General features: G+C 40.2%; 1 protein-coding gene across 1 annotated transcript; it reads right to left on the bottom strand.

Moving 5' to 3' along the window:
- Positions 1–2,858: 2,858 nt before the first annotated feature.
- Positions 2,859–7,094, bottom strand: LOC127234296 (spermatogenesis-associated protein 31A3-like). Its single transcript, XM_051201188.1, has one exon. The coding sequence runs from the start codon at positions 7,092–7,094 to the stop codon at positions 2,859–2,861; it is 4,236 nt and encodes a 1,411-aa protein (XP_051057145.1).
- Positions 7,095–21,983: the final 14,889 nt, after the last annotated feature.

The raw sequence follows: 21,983 nt of genomic DNA, 5'->3' as shown, positions 1-21,983 counted from the left end.
GTGTTGGGGAATACTGTGAAAGTGTCTGATTGGATCTCTGGGTAGGATTTTGAGAGTCTTTTCTGTGTATTTCTGTTAAAGATCCTGTAGCATCTGTGAGGTTCCCTGTGGAAGTCCCTGTGGAGATCCTTGCAGCTCTTATGCTTTGAACCATGAATATCTCTGGAAGTAGTATATGGAATTCTGGGATGTTTCTCAGTGTGCATGTATACAGGGATCCTGTGGAGATCTCTTTGAGAATCTATTAGTGAGCATTACTGTAGAAGTCTCTGCGTGGTTGTCTAGACCCATGGCATATCCATTATACCTGACTGGGCAGCCCTATTGATGCTATTGCCAGGTCTTTTGTTAACACTGTCTCCAGCCCTAAGGAAACCAGGACCCATTCCCAACTCTTAATGGACCCAAATGTAGCTCTTGGATTCCTTATGGGACCCAATAGTACAATCATTAGAGTCCTGGTTTCACTCTGGTTGCTGGAGTACTGTAGAGACTGTGGTCCTTGATACAGGGCTGGCTCATAAGAATCATGAGTGTTCCATATCCACTCCTAAAAACTGCTGAGTGTCTCCTGTAGAATCCAGGGAAGTGTTCTGGAATAGGCTCCATGTCCATATCCTTTACCTTGGTTGTACCTTGTGGAACAAATTCTTCTACCAGGGAATAAGCCACACTGCTGGATCTGTATACAGGTGGGCTTCAGTGAGGGGCATTGCACTGTACACAGGGAAACAGCAGCTCTTGTATGCAGCGACCCACATGTTTATTAGGAGAAATCAGGCTGGGACAAGGAAACCTGGGGAGGAAGATGTATGAGTCCCAGGAAAGGACAACTAAAGGTACCTGCATTTTAGGCAAGTCCTTTCCACTGTGTGAGGCAAACTTGTGAGATGGCTGGTTCTGGTCTCATGGGAATCCAGGGGCTGCAAGACCAGAATGACTTCAATAGTTTTCAGGTATCCTCTTATCCCTCGGCAGTCATGATGGCCCAGCATGAGAGTACAACGACCACCAGGTGCTGAATGATGTTCTGAATCCCTAATTTCTGGTCTTTCCACTAGCTAGTCTCTAGAAATGAGCAGGTAAGAACATGGGGATTGCAAGAGCTGCTGTTACTAAGCTAATCGTCCTTGGCTTTGTTTCAAGTTGTTTAAAGCTAAAGGGCTCCTCCAGTCCAGGTTGAGGAGCCTGAGGAAAAGCCAAGTTGAGTGACTCAGAGTGTGGTGTCTATAGTCTATACATGGGGAACAGGAGCTTCTCATGCATGGAAACTTTTAGGACATCATGATATGAGACCTCTTGCCTTGAATCTTATTTTCTACATTAGACTAAGATGCAGTCAGATGGGAACTGCATTTACAGTGGACCTTAAGGAAGTCTAAATAAGCAGACATCATGAGACCCTCAGCAACCACTCTGAGCTTACACCTCATGAAAGTTTTCAGCTCCACAATGGCCACCATTCTGGTGTGAAAGTTGACATAGTATAGGGTGGTACTGTCAACTAGGCTAAGATTAGGGGCCTGGGTAACTCATCTGGTTGGCAGCCTCCATTGAGGTGAGCAGGGGTACTGAGGTTCACTAGGTCCTTTATTTCTTGCCAGGATATCCACAGGTCATGATTCTCCTTCTTTGGACCATTGTCACTGTGCCTACACTGTAGATTGGTACACAACTACACAAATGTCACATTAAAGAAAATCAGGAGAAAGACATTGGGAACTGTTCCCAAGGGTAGGATCTGACAGTGTTGACTTAGCACTCCTCAGTCCTAAAGGATGAAGTGGGTCTTATAAGGTTGATATAGCATCACTACACCAACTCTAAGACTTCTTGTTATTGTCTTGTAGTGTTGACAGACCTAACACCTAAAACAGACTGGATGTCTTTTTCCATAATTATAGTATAATTAACAGCAGACACAATGATGAAACTAGGAGATGGTGATACCTCAACGGCCACTGTGTTCTCTTTGACAGTCCTTAAGTCTATCCCCTCCTGAACCAGAACCAAGATGGAGCAGATGCTTACAATTTACCTGTGTCCAGAAGTGCAGAAAATACACCCAGATAAAAAACACACATGGCCACTAGACTGATAGCTGGGAAGCCAGCACGGGACTGACTCAGGCCCCCCTGAATATGGGTCTCAGCCAGAAGCACTGAGCAGTCTAAGAGACCTCAGACAGTGGAGCCAGGATGTATCCCTGGTGCACAAAAGGACTTTGTGAACATATCCCCCATGGAGGGATAACTGCCTTAATCTAGAGACAGGAGAGAAGCCCTAGTCCCTACTTCACATGACCTGTTCAGATCTACATGACCCCAACTGGATGGCATTGCCCTACATATGGAATTGGGGTGGGGGAATGGGAGGGGAGGGTGTTTAGAGTGCATGTGAGAGGGCAGAGAGGGTAAAAGGGAGGGAAGGAGGGAGGGAGGGAGAGTGAACTGAGATCGACATGTAAAATAATAAATTAAATTTTAAAAAATTGCTTTGACTCCAAAATTTAAGTTCAAGGACAAGTTACTGGGGAAGAGGATTTCTATTTTTGTTTCCACAGAAAATGAAAAGATGTGGATTCCTTCCAGATTAATGTGGTTTGATCACGCCAGACCGCCTGAAACAGAGTACCAGGTGATCCTACATTCAAAGCAGCTGGACAAAGCAGCCTTACAGACTACAGCTAGGATTTCTGAAACTTCTTCGAATCCCCCATGACAGCGCCCCTTACCAGCAGGAAGTAGTTTTGAAAGAACAACGCCCAAATTCCCAAATATTGTGTATAAATGTTTATTTTCATTTAATTGGACTTTGTTATGTTAAAAAAAAAAAAAAAAAAAAACAGGAAGTAATGCCTAAATGTTTAATTGCTCCAATTTAGGAAAAGCATTTTCTTTTCCATAAATTGCATTTCTATAGCTGCAGTGTCTGGGACAATGGACCCGAGGGCTTCCTGTGACCCGTGGTGCCTGTTCCATGGGATGATATATGGCAGCTTGGGGCACATGTGGGCTCAACAACTCGGTGCCTTTGTTACGATAGAACATTGATTTGTCCGTGGAAGGATGGATGTTTACCTTGGGACAAACTTGAATAGATCTAGTGTTTCTTTGTGTTATCTTTGATTCGGCAGTACGAATCCTGTGCCGGCAGATGTGCCCTCCCCCTGAAGCTTTGGGTGCTTCCTGATAATTCACGGAAGAGGCACACCTACAATGAATTTTCTGTTTTTCCTCTGCAACCCATGCAGCACTGGTCATGAGGTCCTTTGCATCATCGACCTGCTGTGGCACAAATAGTCTATTCACAACGGCCCCTTGGCTTTGGATTGGGGATGATAAGACCCTGATTTTTGGCCTTGGGTTCTCCATCACTTTCTCTTTTGGTTTAAAAATTGAAAATACAAAGCTTTTGATCTTTTCCCCCAAATTCTTTCCCTGATTCTGTGAATTGTAGACTTGAGAAGGCCTTGTCCTTGAATGATACAGTGTTTGTCTGGGACTTCTATATTCGTTTTGGTTATTTGTACTGAAGTTGTGGTTGGTACACGGTTCCTGGGATTTAGAAATCACGGGAACAGTTCCTCCCCTTGATGGGAAATGGTGCCTGTGCTGGCAGCTTGACTTTCTTGTAGTTGACACATTCTTGTGGCTGGACTGGGAGGCCCTGGATGCCAGAATGTCAGCAGCTAACAGAACCTCAGGAGCACAGTCACGGAGGAAAGTCCCAGTGGCACAGTCCTGCAGGACCACACCAGAGGCCGAACAGTGACGGCTGTGCAGACCTGAGACTTCTGGGACCTTATCAATAGTTCTTGAGGTAGATGGACTTCCAATGGTCTCCAGAGATTTAAAATCTCTCAGATGTTTGTTTTTGGTTGGAGAGTTAGCCACTTCTTGAGCTATCATAGTGAGTGCCCTGTCACAGGACTCTTCCTCCTCTACCTCCTCTAGCTCCCTGGTATTCCTGCTGCTGGGTGATTGTGATGTCGTGCTGATGTTCCTAACTGACACACCTTGGTGTATAATTCCTAATGGCACTTGCTCACTGTCTGATGACTGACCCATACCCTTGATTAGGCCTGGAGTTGACCCTGGGTTGCTTGTCTGTGATTTAAGAAGATTATTACAGTGCCAGGCTCTGCCTATGAGACTATGTGGGGTGGACCCTGAAGTCAAACTATCTTCGTGGATAGTTGCACAGGTCTCAGAGGGTCCAGAGTTGTCACTGTGAAGACTAGCTCTTGGGAATTCCAGCTGAATCTCAGCAAGAGGGTGCTTTGTGGATTCAACAGTAGAATCCTCTTTCAGAACTTTCTCTTCTTGGGCTGGTAGAAAAGGTTCACCATGGACACTGGCTTTCAGGGGAATGGAATCATTTCTAGAATCGCCAAAGGACAAAGAGGTATTAGAGGGCCAAGACAACGGCAAAGATGCAGCCTTAGTCATGGTAAAAACCTGTATGATCTTGAGGCATCTGAGGGGCAGGCCCCACCGGTGTCTCACCAGACGTCTGGTAAGATGTGCATCCAGAACTTTTTGTGCGCCAGGATCTAGGAATGAAGGCCCATTAGAATCATTCTTGCAAGGGGTCAAATTATGACAGGATGTTTTTTCCAGGGGCATCTTACTGTTGTCTGTATGATTCCACTTACTGCTTGAGTGGATTGGCAGCTTGCCTTTTGGAAGCTCCTTTCTGTGTACCTCTGCTGAAACACTTGGTGGTTCAATTCTTTGGTGTCTCAGGTAGCTGGATTCCACCTCTGCATTGGAGATAATCTCTAGATCTTTGCCCAGGGAATTTTTTGGGCTCCTAACCAGATCTTTCTGTATTGTTGAAGCACAGTTGGTCAGATCCTTAGATGGTTCCATCGGTGATTGGGCTATCTCTGAAAAGGTTGATGAGTCACTCTGTGGATATTGGGTGGTGTCATCTGTCACTGACGAGGGACATGAATTCACATAATTCACCTCAGTCTGACCAATTCCAATGGGTTCCTCCTGACACTTTATCAGGTTCAGCGGTGGGTGTACCCTTTTTGGCCATTGACCATGCAGTTGATAGAATCGCTTTTTTAAGTGTTGCTCTAGGTGCTGCTGGAGCTCAGGGTCAAGGATTTCACCAGGGAAGTGGAAATGAGATCTCTGGTTCTTGGAAACACAATGTTTTGAAGTGCCTTCAAGGAATGCTTCATGTGACTTTTTAACCCTATCTGGCAGATTGTTCCTACTTTCTTCTTGTTTCTTCATGAGGTGCTTCTCTAGGTCTTCAATAGCTGGTGGGTCACTAAGTTGGTATCTTGAAGCATTAGAGTAAGAAACCCCATTGTTTCTAACTGGAGGTGAATGGCATTGTGGCTTTGGATCAGAGGTTGGGTTACAGGCCTGGGTTAGGTTGCCAGCCACTGGTGATGGGGAGTCAGACATCTTTGGAATTACAGGATGAGATTGGATCAACTGATGAGGCAAGGGTTTGAGAGAAATGAGCTGTGCAGGTATGTCCGACTTACTTTGTATTGCGGTGTATGGGGTAAGACCATTGAAAAAGATGGAGGGGGTATCTAGTGAAGACTGTACCATATTGACTGTAGCCACAATGGATTCACTGTGTAGGAAGGGGAGGCCCCAGAAAAACTGGCTACATGTCATCTGGACATGGTTGCCAGATACCTTTTGGTAATAGATTTGATGGTTTCCTGCCAGCTGTTCAGATTGGCAGTTTCTACTGCAAAATGGGTGTGAAGTGGTGATATTCTGCTTGCTGCTCCAGGACTCCAGCATACCACCCATGCAGCCCAAGACATCATCACTTCGTTTCTTTCCGTTCTCCTTCCATACTTTGAGATGCACCCTCTTACTGATCTGGACTTCAAGCATCTCCTGTACAGCAGGATTGATGAATGTTGGCTCCCCAGCCAATATATGCCGGTATGTGGGGCCTTTCCAGAATGAGGCCTCTTCCAGGCTGATAGAAAGACAATCTTGTGATGAATCACTATGTGAAGAGATGGATTGGCACCGGAACTGGGCAGATATATTGGACCAGGGAGGGCCTGTGGCAGGCCTGTTTGAGTTGGCAAGGCCTAGGTTAGGTGATGTAGGGCTATTTGAATTGATAAATCTTGGAGAGGATGAGGGAGGTTCTTTGGAGTTATTAAGGCCTGGACTTCTTGAGGGAGGCCTGCTTGAGCTGTCAAGTTTGCCAGGTGTAGAAGTAGGCCTACTTGAATATTCACATCCTGGAGCTGTTAAGGTAGGGTTTCTAAAGTTCTTAAGGCCTTGGGTGGTAGAGTTTGACCTAATTGAGGTGTTAAATTCTGGGGTGTTGGAGGTATGCCTACTGTAGTGGAAAAGGCCTGGACTTGTGCAAGTAGGCCTGCTTGAGCACTCATGACTTGGTATATTTGGGGTAGGCATGCATGAGTTAAGGCCTGCAGAGGTGTAGGTAGGTCTACATGTGTTGTTGAGGCCTGGTGTTGTTGGGGAATGCCTAGTTGCATATTTAAGGCCTGCGGTGTTTGGGGCAGGCCTGCATGAGTTGTCAAGGCCTTGGATGGACATGCTTGGCCTGCTCATGTGGTTAATGTCTGTTGTGATTTGGTTAGACCTTCTCGAGTAGTTGAGGACTGATGACATTGGCATGGGAGAAGGCAAATCTGGCAGAGGCATGCTCTGTGGGGTTTCCAGTGCTGTGGGGTCACACTGAAGACCCACCATCCTGGGATATGGCATTGATGGAGTATATGCCCCAGGATCAGGAGAATGAGAAGGGTGGGAAGGTGCCAATGGGGGTGAACAGCACCTTCCAGGAGTCAAAGTCTCTGGTGGCTGAGAGGCACTCCCAGGCCACTGTGACTCAATAGAAGCTGGGCCATTCAGCAGGACAGGTGACATTCTAGAATCTTTGGGCAGCAGGTGTTCCTTCAGAGGAGCAGAGGAAGCAGCTAGGGACAAATTGCTGGCCACAGACTTCTCTTTGGGCTGCCTAGGTGGCTGGTCTGCTCTTGAAGCTTCTGGGTTGGACACTTCAGCTGAGGAATCTTGTCTTAAGAGCTGGCAACAGCTGATGGTATTGACAAGCCTCCTTAGCATTCTGCAGGGGAATGAAGTGTAATGATAGCCAGGAGCACATGGGCCGAAAAGATGGGCAAGCTTAATAGAGAAGGACCCTTGTAGCCCCTCATACCACTGTTCTACACAAGGGTTTATACAAGACCCAGTTATCCTGAACTCAAGTACCAAACTCAGATCCCACCCATGCAGAGGTCCCTATTCCCTTCTTAACCTTATACCCTGTGTGGGGGTGATCACATAACAGACAAGGAGTGAGGGCAGAAAGAATAGAGAGGGCTCACCTGTGCAGAACTGAAACCAGTACCTTGTCCACCTTTTGTTTCTTCCTGCTGCCTCTGTAAGCTGGAAATGGAGACTGGGTTATGGTTGGGTAAGGAGGGATGTGTTTCTTACCAGAGACAGGTTGAAATGTCCCTTCTGTAGAAAAGAAGTGAAACAGGAGCTCAGGCATCTGTGAGCAAGGCTCTATGCACAAATGCCTGAAGAGCAAGGCACATGTGAGTCAGGACAATGCATGGACCGGGTTCTTCCACTTCTCAGGACGTCCATGGACTTCTTAACTTCCTGTGGAGTGGAGGGAAGGACCAGTGTTTTGAAAGAGGAAAATGTCTCAGAGACCTGTATCAGTCCATTTGCCCCAGGATCTTGGCAGCAGGGTCCACTTCCCACCACAATTCCCCTCCCCAGGCATCACCCAATCCTGGCCATCCAAGGCTTCCTTGTGTGCACAGAACGGGGCAAGAGTCTTCAATTCTGGGTTCTTGCCCAGGAGCTGCCTCCTCCGCGGTTCTGCAATTGTCTTGGAGTTATTACTCAGGGACAGGGGGGATGAAGTCTCTTCTCCGGGGGAAAAAAGAAGTAGCCTACCTTTCACAGTCCTGATTTTCATCCTGACCTTGCTGTGGGCCCTCTTCACCACCTGACAGAGAGATAGCACATGCAGTTCCATTCTCTTTCCCAAAATGTGAATGATTATGTGTTCTTTTCCTCTTTGGAAACACAAATGGGGACGCTCTCTGAGAGAGCCACCATGAGTGTCATTTGTCAGTGTTTTGCTCTGGATCCAAAGGCTCACTCTGAAATACCACCAGTCGCTTCCTGAGACCAGTGGCCACTCATGTCCTGGAACCCACTGCCCCTTCATGTCAGATCCATTGACCCTATAAGGTTGCATGTTAGAGGGGGACATAGGAACCAGTGCTCAGAAACGTTCTTTTCTCAGAGCTCCCTGACAATCCCAGGAGCAGCATCCCTGGCCACAGACTCACAGGGCTTCTCTCAGGTATGGATGGTGTGAGAGCTGACATTTTGGAGGCCACTCTCCCTTCTGCCCTACCTGCCAGTTCTTGGAGGATGGGGTTCTGCTGTTGCCTGAGATCCCCTGTCAGCCACCTCCCTATTTGATTTGGAAAGGGAAGCCTATGACAGGAGAGAGAGGTGGAACTATTCTATGTTGACTTGGGGCTAAGGTATTCTTACCATTTTGGCAGTGGTGTTTTCTGCTGGTGGAGGTGAAGGTGAGTTAAGAGGGAGGAGGGGTAATAAGAGGTGGAAGAGCCCCAGTCCACACACAAAGGCAAAGATTATATCCATTGCCCAAGTGGTGAAGCTGGGGGTCAGCCATGGACTATCAACGCTTTCCAGAAGAGAGAGAAAGTTCTCCATCCGAATCGCACTGTTGCTCTCAAGCAACTGAACTCTGAGAGTTCTGTCTGGGAGAGGGCAGTTGGGCCCAGGGCAGCATCACAGAGCTCTTGACTCCATGTCACAAAGGTTTCAGAGTGTGGGGGAGGGGTGGTCAGAAGGGGTGATAGAACAATCACTCCCCTACTCTGGGCTTCAGGGTTTCTCCAATCTCCAAAGTCCTGTGTGTATGTTTCCAATTTCACCTGTACACTCTGTCAGAAATACAGTCTTGTCCATTTTTCTGTTCCTCCACTCCCACCCATCTAGGGGCTTGTCCTGTTCTGTGGGATTTTGAAACCTGAAATCTTCCTGCAGAGACCTGTCTTTTACAAATTGCTTCACCCTTGATCTCTCCCAAGCTGTTCCACCACCTTGAGGCCAAGCACTCACATATATGAGCCTATGGGGTTTATTCAAGCTACTACATTCCATTCTTTAGAACTCTGTTATCTTGTGGCTACAATAGAAAGCAAAATTCACTTAGTCAAGGTTCAGTAGTTCCCATAGGTTTTCACAGTCTCCACATAATTTCAGAGTCCCAACTCCCTTCTCAGACTCAAGACAATCTAATTGTTTGCTCATGTAAACTAAGCTAAACTCACGTTTATATGTTTCAACATACATGTCATATAATTCATATTCTCATTCCAAACAAAGTTTTAGTGAAGAAACACTGGACACTGCAATACAAATCCCAGGAGTGCAAAAATCCAAACTCTTCATTTGGATGTCTGGTAGCAAAGTTCTCTTCAGCTTTCCCTCCCCTTCTGCTTTTTTGATGGCCACATACTTCTTTCTCTTGGGCCTGTCTATGCCCTGTTAGTAGCTTTCCTGGACAGGTGACCTGTGGCTCTGGCATCTTCAATATTTTTTGGGTCTCCTCTGAAATCCAGGCTTAACCCTAACAGCTTCACATTGGACCATCTCTGCGCTTCCATGCTTTGACACCCATGACAGATGTGTGGTCTCAGGAGCTCGCCTTATCCACAGAGGATAAGGACAACCCCTCACTCATGTTTTCTTCTTGCTCTAGTGTTTGAACCATATGAACAATGTTTTGATGGTCTGTTGCCTGCTTAGGAAGAAACCTAGAAATAGTGCCCCTTTTGAACTGTATTGGCATAATCTTTGATTTGTTTCTGCTGTTTAGAGACAAGTCATCACCTAAGGACTTTGTTTCTTACAATTTGTAGGATTAGGAGGGTATCAGTCGTTTTTACTCATCTTCACTTTATGTTTTTCAGCACTAACCAAGGCTCTTACATTAAATTCTTGTGCCTATTTTCTCCTCAACCTGTTTTTCATATTTTTATTTTTCCCTGCTTCCTCTTTTTCATTGTAGATCTGCATAATAGCAATCTCTAATTTCCACTCATTAAATTCAATGTTAAACTGTCTTGAAATCTTTGCCTAGTAAAATATATAACATAAGTCCAAACTTGCAAATTTAGCTTTTGCTGGATTCTGTGGACAAGGAGAGAAAGCATCTATGGTTTTGCCAAAATGTCACAAAACAGTGTCTAGCCTGGAAACTGTGTAGTTCATTGATCTAGGTCTCTATAGTCCACATTGCTCTCAACACTACTGTCTTCCATTCTCATACTATGACTTCCCTCAAAGCCTTGATTATAGCTTTCATCCACTTTCCTAGTGCAATGTCAAAAAATATTCCATATTCCTCAAAAAAAAAAAAAAAAAAAAAAAAAAACCCAGCATGGTCAGGCCTGTGGCAGAAATACCACACTACTTTTACCAGCTAATGTCTTAATTGCTTTTCTATTGCTGTGAGGAGACACCATGACCAAGACAACTTACAAAATGAAGAGTTCATTGAGGTTTACTGTTTTAGATGTTCGATTCATGTCCATCATTGTGGGGAGCATGGTAGCAGTTAGTCAAGAATGGTGTTGAATTGGTAGTTGAGAGCTTACATCTGATGGAAAATCAAGAGTCAGAGCAGAGTGATACACTGGAATGCTATGGGCTTTAGAATCTTCTGAGCCCAACCTCAAGGAACACCTCCTCTGACAAGTTCACACCTCTTAGTCCTCTCCAGACAGTTCCTCCTATCTTGGGACCCAGCATTCAAATGCACCAGCATATGGGGGCCGTTCTCATTCATGCCATCACAACAGTAGAATTTTTGACACTGCTTCTATAGCAAGTAGGGAAGAGCTGTCATCTTTGTGACGTGAGGCTTCTCATCTTTGTGAACATCAAGCAGTTTCTTCTGACTCCTTCAGTCACATTGTTGTGCTGTTCCTCACATGGTTCTGAGTTTGCTTTTAGAATTTCATCTGAATACTTAATTTGGAGCTCTTAGCATTTATGCTTTCAATTTATTTTACTTCATATGTTCACAGAAGGAGAAGAACCCCCCCACCCTTTTTTTTACATTAATCTTTCAATTTTTTAACTTTGGTGTGACCACTTATTCCTTCAGGTTGTTTTCTTGTTCATTCTCTCAGAGTTTCTCACTAGACAATTATTATTGTCTGCAAAAGAGACTTCTTTTCTTCTTTCTAAATCTGGTACTTTTGGTCTCACTTTCTCTTCCGTAGTTCAGCAACTATAGATTCCAGTGTGATGTTGAAGGAGAGTTGCTTTTTTCATTTTCATGGGAAATTTTCTCTTTTCTCAATGTTCCAGTGATGTAGTCTTTCAGTGTTGTCCATAGTCCAAGTGAGAATTTTGCTTTCCATTTCTGAAATGCTGAATTTTTGTGACACGTATGGGCACCTACATTTTCTACAGGCATGCCACTGTGATCTTTCTTGTTTGTTGGGGGTTCTATTTTCATTCATGACCCCCCCCCAAAAAAATAAATGTTGTATACAACAGGGTTTAAGTTTTACATCATTTTGTGGAGGAGTAAATGCCAAAATTTCAAATAGCTTGTCTCATACATTCATAGTCAATAACAGAGGGCAATGGATACATCCATGTTGTCTGCTTGCTTGCTCTAGCATTGTCCTGTCCTATAGAGTTCAAGACTCCCTATTCTGGGAATGGTGCCACCCACAATATTCTGGGTCTTCTGACCTGATTAACAATCAATACAATGACTCCACAGACCAGCACACAGGTTATTTTGATATTAGCAGTTCTTCAACTAAGACTATCTTCTGAGATGACTCTATACCAGTGGTTCTCTGTTAAGAGCAGTTTTTTCCTCCAGGCCTGGTCTCACAGCCATGCCAGTCCCAAATAACACACAGAGACATTGTATTTGATATAATGTTGTTAGCCTGTTACTAGCATTTCTTATCACCTAGCTCTGTCTTAAATATTAACCCATTTATATTAATCTAAGTACTTCCACATGGTCTTAATGGAGAGAAGGCCTAGCAACCTGCTCTCTCTGTCTTCCATCTTGAATCTCCTCCCTACTATTTCTGGAATCCTCCTTATATCCCAGTCCCACCTATCTTCCTTTTGTATTGGCCAACAGTGCTTTATTCATTAACCAATAAGAGAAATATATTTACAGAATGACATCTCCCATCATCACCTCTTTTCTGTCTAAAATAAAAAGAAGGGTTTTAACTTTAACATAGTAAAATATATCACACAAAAGTCAAATAAGTATCGCAGTTAACAATATTTAGTACATTTACATTTAGTAAGATTTAAAGAAAATATTCTATCATCTATCTTATCTTTGTGTGTCTAAAGTCTTATATGTAACTTATCTTTAATCATAACTAAGGAAAACTATAACCATAACTATCTATCTTCAATTCCTTCAAATACCACAGATGGATAATATATAAACTCTTGAGATGACAGAGACATCTTGCCTGGTCAGTCACCTGAAGTTCTTCTGTAATGTTCTATCTTCAGCCCACAGACAATAGTGTGTCTGGCAGACTCTTTAGCAAAGCAGAAAACTTCAAATTGTTCTCTGGTATTGGCAGTTTGTCAGTCACTTTTCCTTGTGTCCTGCAGACTGTCTGGCACACTCTTTCATGAATCAGGAACCCTGTAGCAATGTTCATCTTGCATCACCAGTCATTTTACTGTCGGTCCTGCATGTCAAGTTTATATAGCATAAAGTCAAATAGTCCAAAAAGAGCAGTATCTTGTCTAAATGGCTTGTCTTGACATACTGAAAGTAAACTCCATAATGAATTTCTTCGATATCCATCTTCCTTTCTGATGCATGTGGTATTGCCAGGAGCATTTATGTCTCACTATTAGGAAAATCCCTAATCCATTTTAAATGTCATATTCTATAGGTCTCTGAAAAGCTTGAAGAATGCCTATCCATCTCAAATACATCTTGAAAACCTAACTAACTTAACTCTTAAGTTTGACTACCATAGGTAACATTACATTTCTAAATGATCTATATAAACAATTACCTAAACAAGAGGAGAAATATACATATCAAAAAATTGACCTTAAATTATATCAATAAATGAAAATCGATTCCAAAATAAAGTATTCATATCTATACCATAATTTTCTTTTTACCTTTAAAAAGATTGGTTGTGGTCATTAACCATTTATAATTAACTCCATATAAATGAAAACAAACATTTATAGACAATATTTTGGAATTTGGGCATAATTCTTTCCAAACTGCTTCCTGCTAGTAGGGGGTGCTGTCATGGGAATCCTAAGAAGACACAGAAATCTTGGCTGTAGTCTACAAGGCTGCCTTGTCCTAACTGTTTTGAATGTTGGATCACCTGGGATGCTGTTTTAGGGTGTCTTGTTTGATAAAACCATGTTAGTCTGGAAGGAATCCACAGCTTTTTATTTTCTGTGGAAACAGAAACAGAAATCCTTTTTCCCAGTAACCTGTCCTTAAACTTAAATTTTGGAGTCAAAGCATCTTTAAAATATGAAATTGGATTAATCTAGCAGCATTTGTTTTAAAACAGTTGTTGTTATTTCCTCAGCAGTTAAATAATTTAAAGATAACAGAGTAGCATATAATAGTGTCCACATTCTTTTTTTGTGCCTTCCATCTTTAAGTGACTTTTTTTTTTATTACTCTATTTCTTTTATTTTTATTTTTTCATTTTTTGAGACAGGGTAACTTTTTATCTATCCTGGAATTAACTCCATATACCAGGTTTACTTTGAAATCACAGAGATCTGCTTTTCTCTGTCTCCCGAGTGCTGGAATTAAAGGTGTGTGCCACCATATGCAGCTACTCTTTGTCTTTTTAAAACCATTTTATTCTTTTTCTCTCCCGAGCCCACATATATTTTAATACACACTGTAAACCTTTAGCAGATTTTCCTAATGTGAATCTGTCTTTACTGTAAATCTTTATCTTTTTCTGGCCATGATTCTTTTTTCTGGTAAACAACAACATTGCTAAAATGAAACACACATCTGTATTAGCCAAGGTCTATCCAAGATGGTAGGGGTACTTTTACCGCCAGAACTGAGAGCTGTGCTTACTGCCTTGTTCTATGCTTCCATCCAGAAGCATGCTGCTGGCTTGGAGATGTGGTCACTGCCATTGCCAGCTCTCCTACACACCATTCAGTTGCTAGTAGAGCTCTTTAAAGCCATGTTGTTTTTTGCTGCTTATGCTGAGTCAGGAAACCTCCCTTAAAGGAGCTGCAAAAATCTCTGTCTCTACCAAAGCAGAACACAACTGAGAAAAATGCTGTTACCTAGAAGTCTTGTTTGTCTTTGTTCTTTTGTTTTTACAGCTTTTTTAAGCTTTTTTTAAGTTTTAAGTGTAAGTTCTTTAGCCCCATGTTGGGCGCCATTATGTTAAGAGTAGTTTTTTTCCTTCAGGCCTGGTCCCACAGCCACACCAGCCCCAAATAACACCTTTAATATAGTGTCTTTTCTGGTGACCCCAAGCCATAAAATTAATTTTGTTGTTATCCTTTAAATGTAAAATGGAAATATACACAGTTGTCCAGATCATATTTCTTTACCCTGGCGATATGTTATTTTGATTTATTAAAACTAGCCTGAGGATTCATAAAGCAAATTCAGCTACAACCTATAGCAATCAGACAATAGTGACACACACCTTTATTCCTAGAACCTAGGATTAAGAGGTAGACAGATCTCTCTGTGTTTAAGTCCGCCTAGATCTACACAATATTGATACAGTCCATAAGAGAAAAACTCACACAAAAATGATCCCAGCACCTGGTATCACATGTTTTTAATCCCAGCACTAGATGGATATAAAGGATAGGATCAAGGTCTTCAGTAGTCTGTACCAGGCACTTCTCCAATTTCATTGAGGGTAGGAAGACATCGAAGTCTCAGAATTTTCCAGCCACACTGAGCAGAAGATGTCTGAGGTTTGGTTGAGCTATGTTAGCATTTCATTCTGAGGTATAGTGAGGGCTAGTGCCCATGCCCAGCTCCTATTGTTTTCTGATCTTTAGTTTGACGCTTGTGTTTCAATATCAGTTTCTGGGTCTATTCTAAACTGAACAACACTTATTCCTACAAGATGGGGTCTCTTTTATTATACATATTGTAGACATTCATTTGGACTGAGTTAATTTAACAGTTAGTGTTAAATTTATTCACTTTTCAGTATTGTGCAATTTGAAAATGTCAAGGAATCAAGTGACAGTATCAACATTCTTCTGTGTTCATATTGCAAGGACATACAATGAATGATGAGGAACTTCATCTTCCAAGGCAGTCCCTATGGAGGATTAGCCAATTTTTTTCATACTCCAATGGATCATTTAATTATGAAAGTTCAGTGAAGTGCTACACACACTTGAGACTCCAAGGGATGGATTTCAATTGATCCTGACATTTTGGACATATATTACATATTTTGTATATTAAAATTACTAAGAATATATAATTATCAGTGTATCTCAATATTTTAATTCTATGCAACCCCCTAGAAAGAAATTACAATGTTTTTGAGCAAAGTATGTGGAATAAAGTATTCCCATGGTTCAACATGACCTTCAGAAGGAAAAACTGACACTTAAAATAGACTATAAAAATTATTTCTTGTGATAAATATGTTTGAGAATAGAATTATCATACTACATGAAATGAATGGGATGGAACAAAGCAAGAACTGAGCATTGCCTTTAAATGAATAACCTAACACTATACTTACTTCAAGGGACTAAGAAAGGACAAACTGAACTCAAAGCTACAAGAAGAAAACAACGAAGGGCAGAGCAAAATGAAGTGAATTAAAGACTCAAAAAACAATAAAAGTCTTAGTTAAACTAAGAATTAATGCATGTTCACACATATTTCAAAACATTTGTTGTACATGTAAATATGGGGAATTTTATTAACTTTTGATATAAAAATAGAAAAAGAATTGATATACATGGAAATGAGACTTGACTTCACACAAAACAATTTGGGAAAACATTAGGACATGTGTATTGTTAGGTTTTGTGTGTAAGACGACAGGATATCCTAAGCTTGTCATAGAATAGCTTCAAGATAGCATAACAAGGTAACATTTAAGTTTTATGAATTTGGGGTTAAACTCTTAAAATAAGATCTTGTTAAGGAATATGACTGCCTCTTGTGTGTGGTAACTTGAAACACTTACCATTGATGTTCAATTCCAAGATTTCTCAGCTCTGGCCTTCTTTCACTTCTCTTCTAGAAACTGGGTAACTGAACCTCACAACTCAGGAATACATGTTTCTTCAGTGCATCCACTTGTAATTGTGGCAGCATTAAACAAAGATCAGCCTCCAGAGGAAGGTGAATTGTTTAGATGCTGAAACATATATGCATATTATCTCCCTTAGAACCCAAGACAAGAGAAAGCTTTAGAAAACAGTGTAATCTCTTGTGGTTTCAGACAAGTGCTCAGATGTCAGAACCTCAACAACTGTGTTCCCACTCCTATTTAATTAAGTTCTCCATACCAACTCTTGCATTCTCATTCTCATGGCATTTTCTATTTTCTTCTCATTTCCTATTACTAACCTAACTATGTATGTGGCATGTTTTTTTGGGGGGGACTTCCTTTTATATATTCTGAGGATAATTGGGAAACAGTTCTTTGGGTGTTATACACACCATACATACATACATACATACATACATACATACATACGTATATTCTCCTTAGCATGACTTGAAAGCATATAAATTGAAGACTTTCCCTTGGATGGAAGTTTGGACATGAATCTAAGCACTTGGCAAGATAATTTGTTGAGACTGTAGCCAAGTCTTGGCTGAGGAAGCAAGCCAATGAGGACTCTTCCTTTGCAGTTTCTGCTTCAAGCTCCTACCCTGACTTCCTGCTTTGATGTTCTTCAATAATGAACCATAAAAATGAACTCTTTTCTCACACTTGTTGCATATTGTCAGTGTTTCATCACAGCAACAGAAAAGCACAATAGGACAACATATATTTCTTAACTCTATCTACTCATGTATCTTTGTTATTAGTTTATCTACCACACAAGAATGTAACTTCTGTGGGAACAGGGAATATTTTGGTCTTACAACCATATTTTCTATTCCAAACATTCTTTCACACAAATTGAGGCTTACTCTAGAATTGTTTTTCATATTAAGAATTCCATTACTTTACTGTTAATAGCACAGTACTGAGTTTATTCTATCTACCTGGAGGTCATGACATCTGTAAATGAGTAGTGTGATTAGGAATTTTGTTTCAAGCACTGCAAGTTCCTGAGGATTAGAATTTAGCACTGTTTATAAGTGTGGAAGAACAGAATGATGGTGCATTTAACTTCAATTACATACTTTATCTGTCCATTTCTGAAGTCAGTACCAGTGGAGATCATCAGAGGGTCAGATTCTCTGAACTGGAGCAACAGTTGGTTGTGAAGCACCATGTAGGTGCTGAAAAACAAACTCCAGTAACAAATGCACTTAACCACTGAGAAATAACTCTCCTGTTACTATTAACAGGTAACCCAATTCCCTCTTGTCCTGAATCAACCTGACTAAATCCAGAATGGACAATTAAATTTGCATCACATTTTAATAATTGTAAGTTTTTTAAGTAGTCTTGTTTTGTTAGGATTTATTGTATTTGTAAACAATATAAAACTAGTCTGTATTAATTATTTACATTAAAGGCAAAAATGAAAAAAAAAAATAAGTGTGATGACTAGCAGTCTGTGGACATGACAAAGTATATCCTCACCAGAAGAGTTTTTTGCATTTACTTTATTATGAACATACAAATTATTTATGGCCAAACTCTAGTGTAAGAGCTAGGATTTTTATAAGGGTAGACACAAACCATAGCATCATCTTTGTTTTCTGAAAATAACAATAACAATAACAAATCCTCAAGAACCTATATATAGGTCAAGGAACAGCACTGGTGTTTTGTTGTGGAGTTTCTAGGATTTTTTGTTTTGTTTATTTTGTTTTGTCTTATCCATTAATGCTGAACATGTCCAATCCACAGATCTCTACTCTCTGGAATATTCTCACTATAGTTTTCAATTTTCAACTCAGTGTAAAGGGTCAAGCTAAAGAGTAAGGAAATATCCCAGAGGCTCTTGACTATAAAAAACTTCCTGAAGTCTATTTTGTAACAGCACTATTATTAATTTTGAACTTTAAAATAAAATTTTAATATTAAACAATAATTCTCAATTTATTCTTTGTTAATCAGGTCCAAGCAAATCTTTAAAACCTATATTGCAGTTCATATGGGTTCTATGAGGACTGTTTCAAAGCCAGTAAAAAGAGAGATTGATAGACACTCTTGTACAACATCCAAAAGTGACTCAGAGCCAGCATTTAACAGCTTTATAAGCAGTCAAGATGAGTGATGTTTTCATGGAGAAATATTACTGAAATAATTAATTTCATACAGGGAGAAATTCCTCTTCAATACAGCATCACTCTATCATTCATGAAGGAAAAATAGTGAGCCATGAATGTAGAGAATTTGCTAAAACAAAATAAACAGCACAAATTCTTTTCAGAAAAATAATGTACCTATTTTAGGAAGTGATTAGGTAAATATCATATGACCTAATAAATTGCCATTTTCATAATTTTTCCATTTCTGCTGTCAATTTGTAGTATTATGTTTATTTCTTACAATAACCTTTAAGGCAGCAGTTGAATCAAAGATATACAGTAGAACTGAACTGAAATAATAAGTCAAGGGTCCTTTTGGCTCGAGAATTTTTTTTTAAGTTTTGTAACTGCTTTCCTTTTTCTTGTTATTATTGCCACTGTTTAATCAGAGATAACAAATGAGAATACATGAGTAAATCTGACCTGTAATCAATCTACTATAATAACCTATCAAAAATAATACTTGAATTTCAACAGCAATTGGGTTAAACTAATGCATATGTTGCGTGTCTAATGCACATGCATTGTACAGTCTCTCAGCCAGAGAGCTTTAGCTCTGGGAATTTCTAGGTCAAAGCAAGACTCTGGAAAGAGAAATGTAGTGAATTCTAATGTAAACCCTTTCAAAATATAAGGTAAGATAAGCTGAGCCATGGTAATGTACTCCATGAAACATTTGATGTTTGGCACACCTCCCATATGAGGTATTGTGTTGATTTGCTCATAACCTATTTCAATCACCATTATTCTGCCCACTTCTACCTCTTCCAAAAATTCCTGAGAAACATCCTCTCAGGATATGTCCCATTGTATCTTACTTAATGTCTATATTAATTTTTCTTTCATGTGTATTAGATACAATAAGATTGCTTTTCTATGATGATTAAAGTAGTATAAAGTACTTCATCAACCATTACCTCTTGGTACTCTTTTAAAATTGCATACTGCTCATAACTAAGAGTTCAAAACAAATTATAAGAATTATAATATATGTGTTATTGTTCTCCTTGATGTTTTTATATTTTGTATCATGGACCAGAATGTGTACAATCTGGTGTACACAGAGGTTAAGGATGATTCTTACAAGCCTAGGATAAAAATGGGTGAGGCTCCATGAGAAGGAGTTTTTAAGCAAAATGGTAAAAGAGGGTAAGATTATTTCCTGAAATAAGCTTTCCTTTGTCTTTAATATGAGCTTTGAGATCTCCATCCATCCTCTTTAACAACATTTCTCTACATTTTTTAATTAACATTTTAGTAGGTCCCTCAAAGTTGTCTTCCACCTAACCCTAGGAGCCTGTAAACTGGGAGTTGTATAAAATAAAATTGTTTTTAATTTAACTAAAAATTATTTGAAAAGTGAGGCATGAATGAAATGATTTTTGACACCTCTTACTAAGTTCTTAAACATATCAATAAAGTCCTTGGGATGAGTAAAAACAAGCTAAGATGTCTACTTAAGATCTTTGTTAAGCTGAATTTAAGGCACAACAGCAGGCTGTGAAACAAACATCTTTTCTGAAGGATTACACAACATTACCACATCAAATTTAGGGAAAATAACTTGGACATTCATCTCTGGGTGAGAAATGTCACATAACTTTTTTTTCCCTTTTGGACAGAAATTAAACAGAATTTTTAAAAGCACTGTAATTAGCAATTTGATTTGATTAAGATTGCTTAGATGTCTGGCGATCAATGTTGAGGGAAAATATTTTTTAAAAAGTTGCATTGCTTTTCAGATTCCTTCAAGAGGAGGGACTAGTATTCCATGTCAATATTTTTTGTTTCATTATAGAATGAACACAATTGCTGAATTCTAAGCCTTTCCATTTGGTTTTAGTTTTTTGTTTCTTCTTTTTCCTTCCTGTTTTAGTAAGAGGATTGAACAAATGATATTTGTTTTCCTATCATAGACATTCAAAACAAAAATATTTTTACATCATAAAATAACATCTATGTGTATGAACATGAGTAACCTCAAATGTCAAATGTGTTCCTTTCTCCAGTGCATCTGTCTCGTTCTCATATCAATGAGGTTTTTATTTTCTATCCCCTCATCCATATTCAAGTCTTGTATTAAGATTTAAGGACATTATGGTTTGTAGTATTATGTTGTTCCTTTTATCTACTTCCAGATTCACAAATACTTTATGCAATCTCATTAACTTTATAATCCACTTAAGCTCCACTCACATCATCTCACATATTCCCATATTCTCTATTTATATTCTAGCTTTGATATTTGCCTTAATTCCTAATGGTTAGAATGTTTTCTTTCTTGAACATTTTTATCAGACAAATAATTTAGCTACTAGAATTGCTAAATCATTTCAGGCTCCAGATGTTTCTCTTTTACTTGACAGAGAAATTGTATGTTAGCTCTATAGAGTATTATTCCAACACAGTTCTTCACTCTCAAATTGTAGACAATTATTCAGTCTTGTTACTTCCATCACAGCAAATGTAAATTCTATAATGTAAGTGGATTCCTAAAAGTGCCACTGCTAGGATGCCTGTAGAAGTTCCTTCTTATTCTTATTCAGGATTAGCCACATGGTCGTTAAAAGCATGCCCAATGTGCTCTCCTCATCTCATGTCCCCTCCATTGTAACTTTTGTCAAGAAAATGACTTCATTATTTCTCTAGTTTTTTTTTTCATATGCTTTCCTGTCTCTAAACTCCTCCCAGACATTATCCCTTCTTAACCACCCAATTCCATGTTTTTCCTCCCTCAATAAAGAAGAAAAGAAAACCCACCAAATCAAATCAAATCAAATAAAGCTACAAATAAAAAGTGTTTTCTGGACAGGTCAGAGGAGATGCACACAGAGACTGTGACATCATGCACAACACCTCTACAGTCAAACCAAACAAAATTCAAGCACAAAGAAGGGGAAGTGGGGACAGAGTTGCATTGTTGACCAAAACACTGTTTGAAATTGATACTTGCTGGAAAGGGAAAATCAGCTTTCTTCAACCACACACTATGGCACACCTGTGCTCAGGAGCAGTTGAATAACAACAAGAACGACTTTTTTTTTTGGGGGGGGGCTGTCAAGACAGGGTTTCTCTGTATTGCTTTGGAGCTTATCCTGGAACTCACTCTGTAGACAAAGCTGGCCTCTGCCTCTCTAGTACTGGGGTTAAAGGAATGCACCACCAATGCCCAGCAACAACAACAATAAAAAAAAAAGACTTTTAAAAAAATCCCTACTCCTCTGGTGATGTGAATTATAGGCTGGTGACCCTTTGCTCTAGGTCTAAAATCCATATATGAGTGAGTACATACTGTGTTCCTCTTTTTGTGACTGGGTTACCTCATTCAGGATGGTTTCTTTAAGTGCTATACTTGCCTGCGAATTTCAAGATACCATTATTTTTTCCTGCAGAGTAGTATTCCATTGTGTAGATGTGCCACATCTTCATTAACC

This window comes from Phodopus roborovskii, unplaced genomic scaffold (genome assembly GCF_943737965.1).
Source record: "Phodopus roborovskii unplaced genomic scaffold, PHOROB, whole genome shotgun sequence".
Classification (NCBI taxonomy): domain Eukaryota; kingdom Metazoa; phylum Chordata; class Mammalia; order Rodentia; family Cricetidae; genus Phodopus; species Phodopus roborovskii.
Note: the sequence above shows the minus strand (reverse complement) of the source record. Positions and strands in the feature narration are given on the sequence as shown.

What these genes read in the sequence shown, in the direction of transcription:
- LOC127234296 (XM_051201188.1), bottom strand. Translation starts at nt 7,094, where the DNA reads ATGCTAAGGAGGCTTGTCAATACCATCAGCTGTTGCCAGCTCTTAAGA.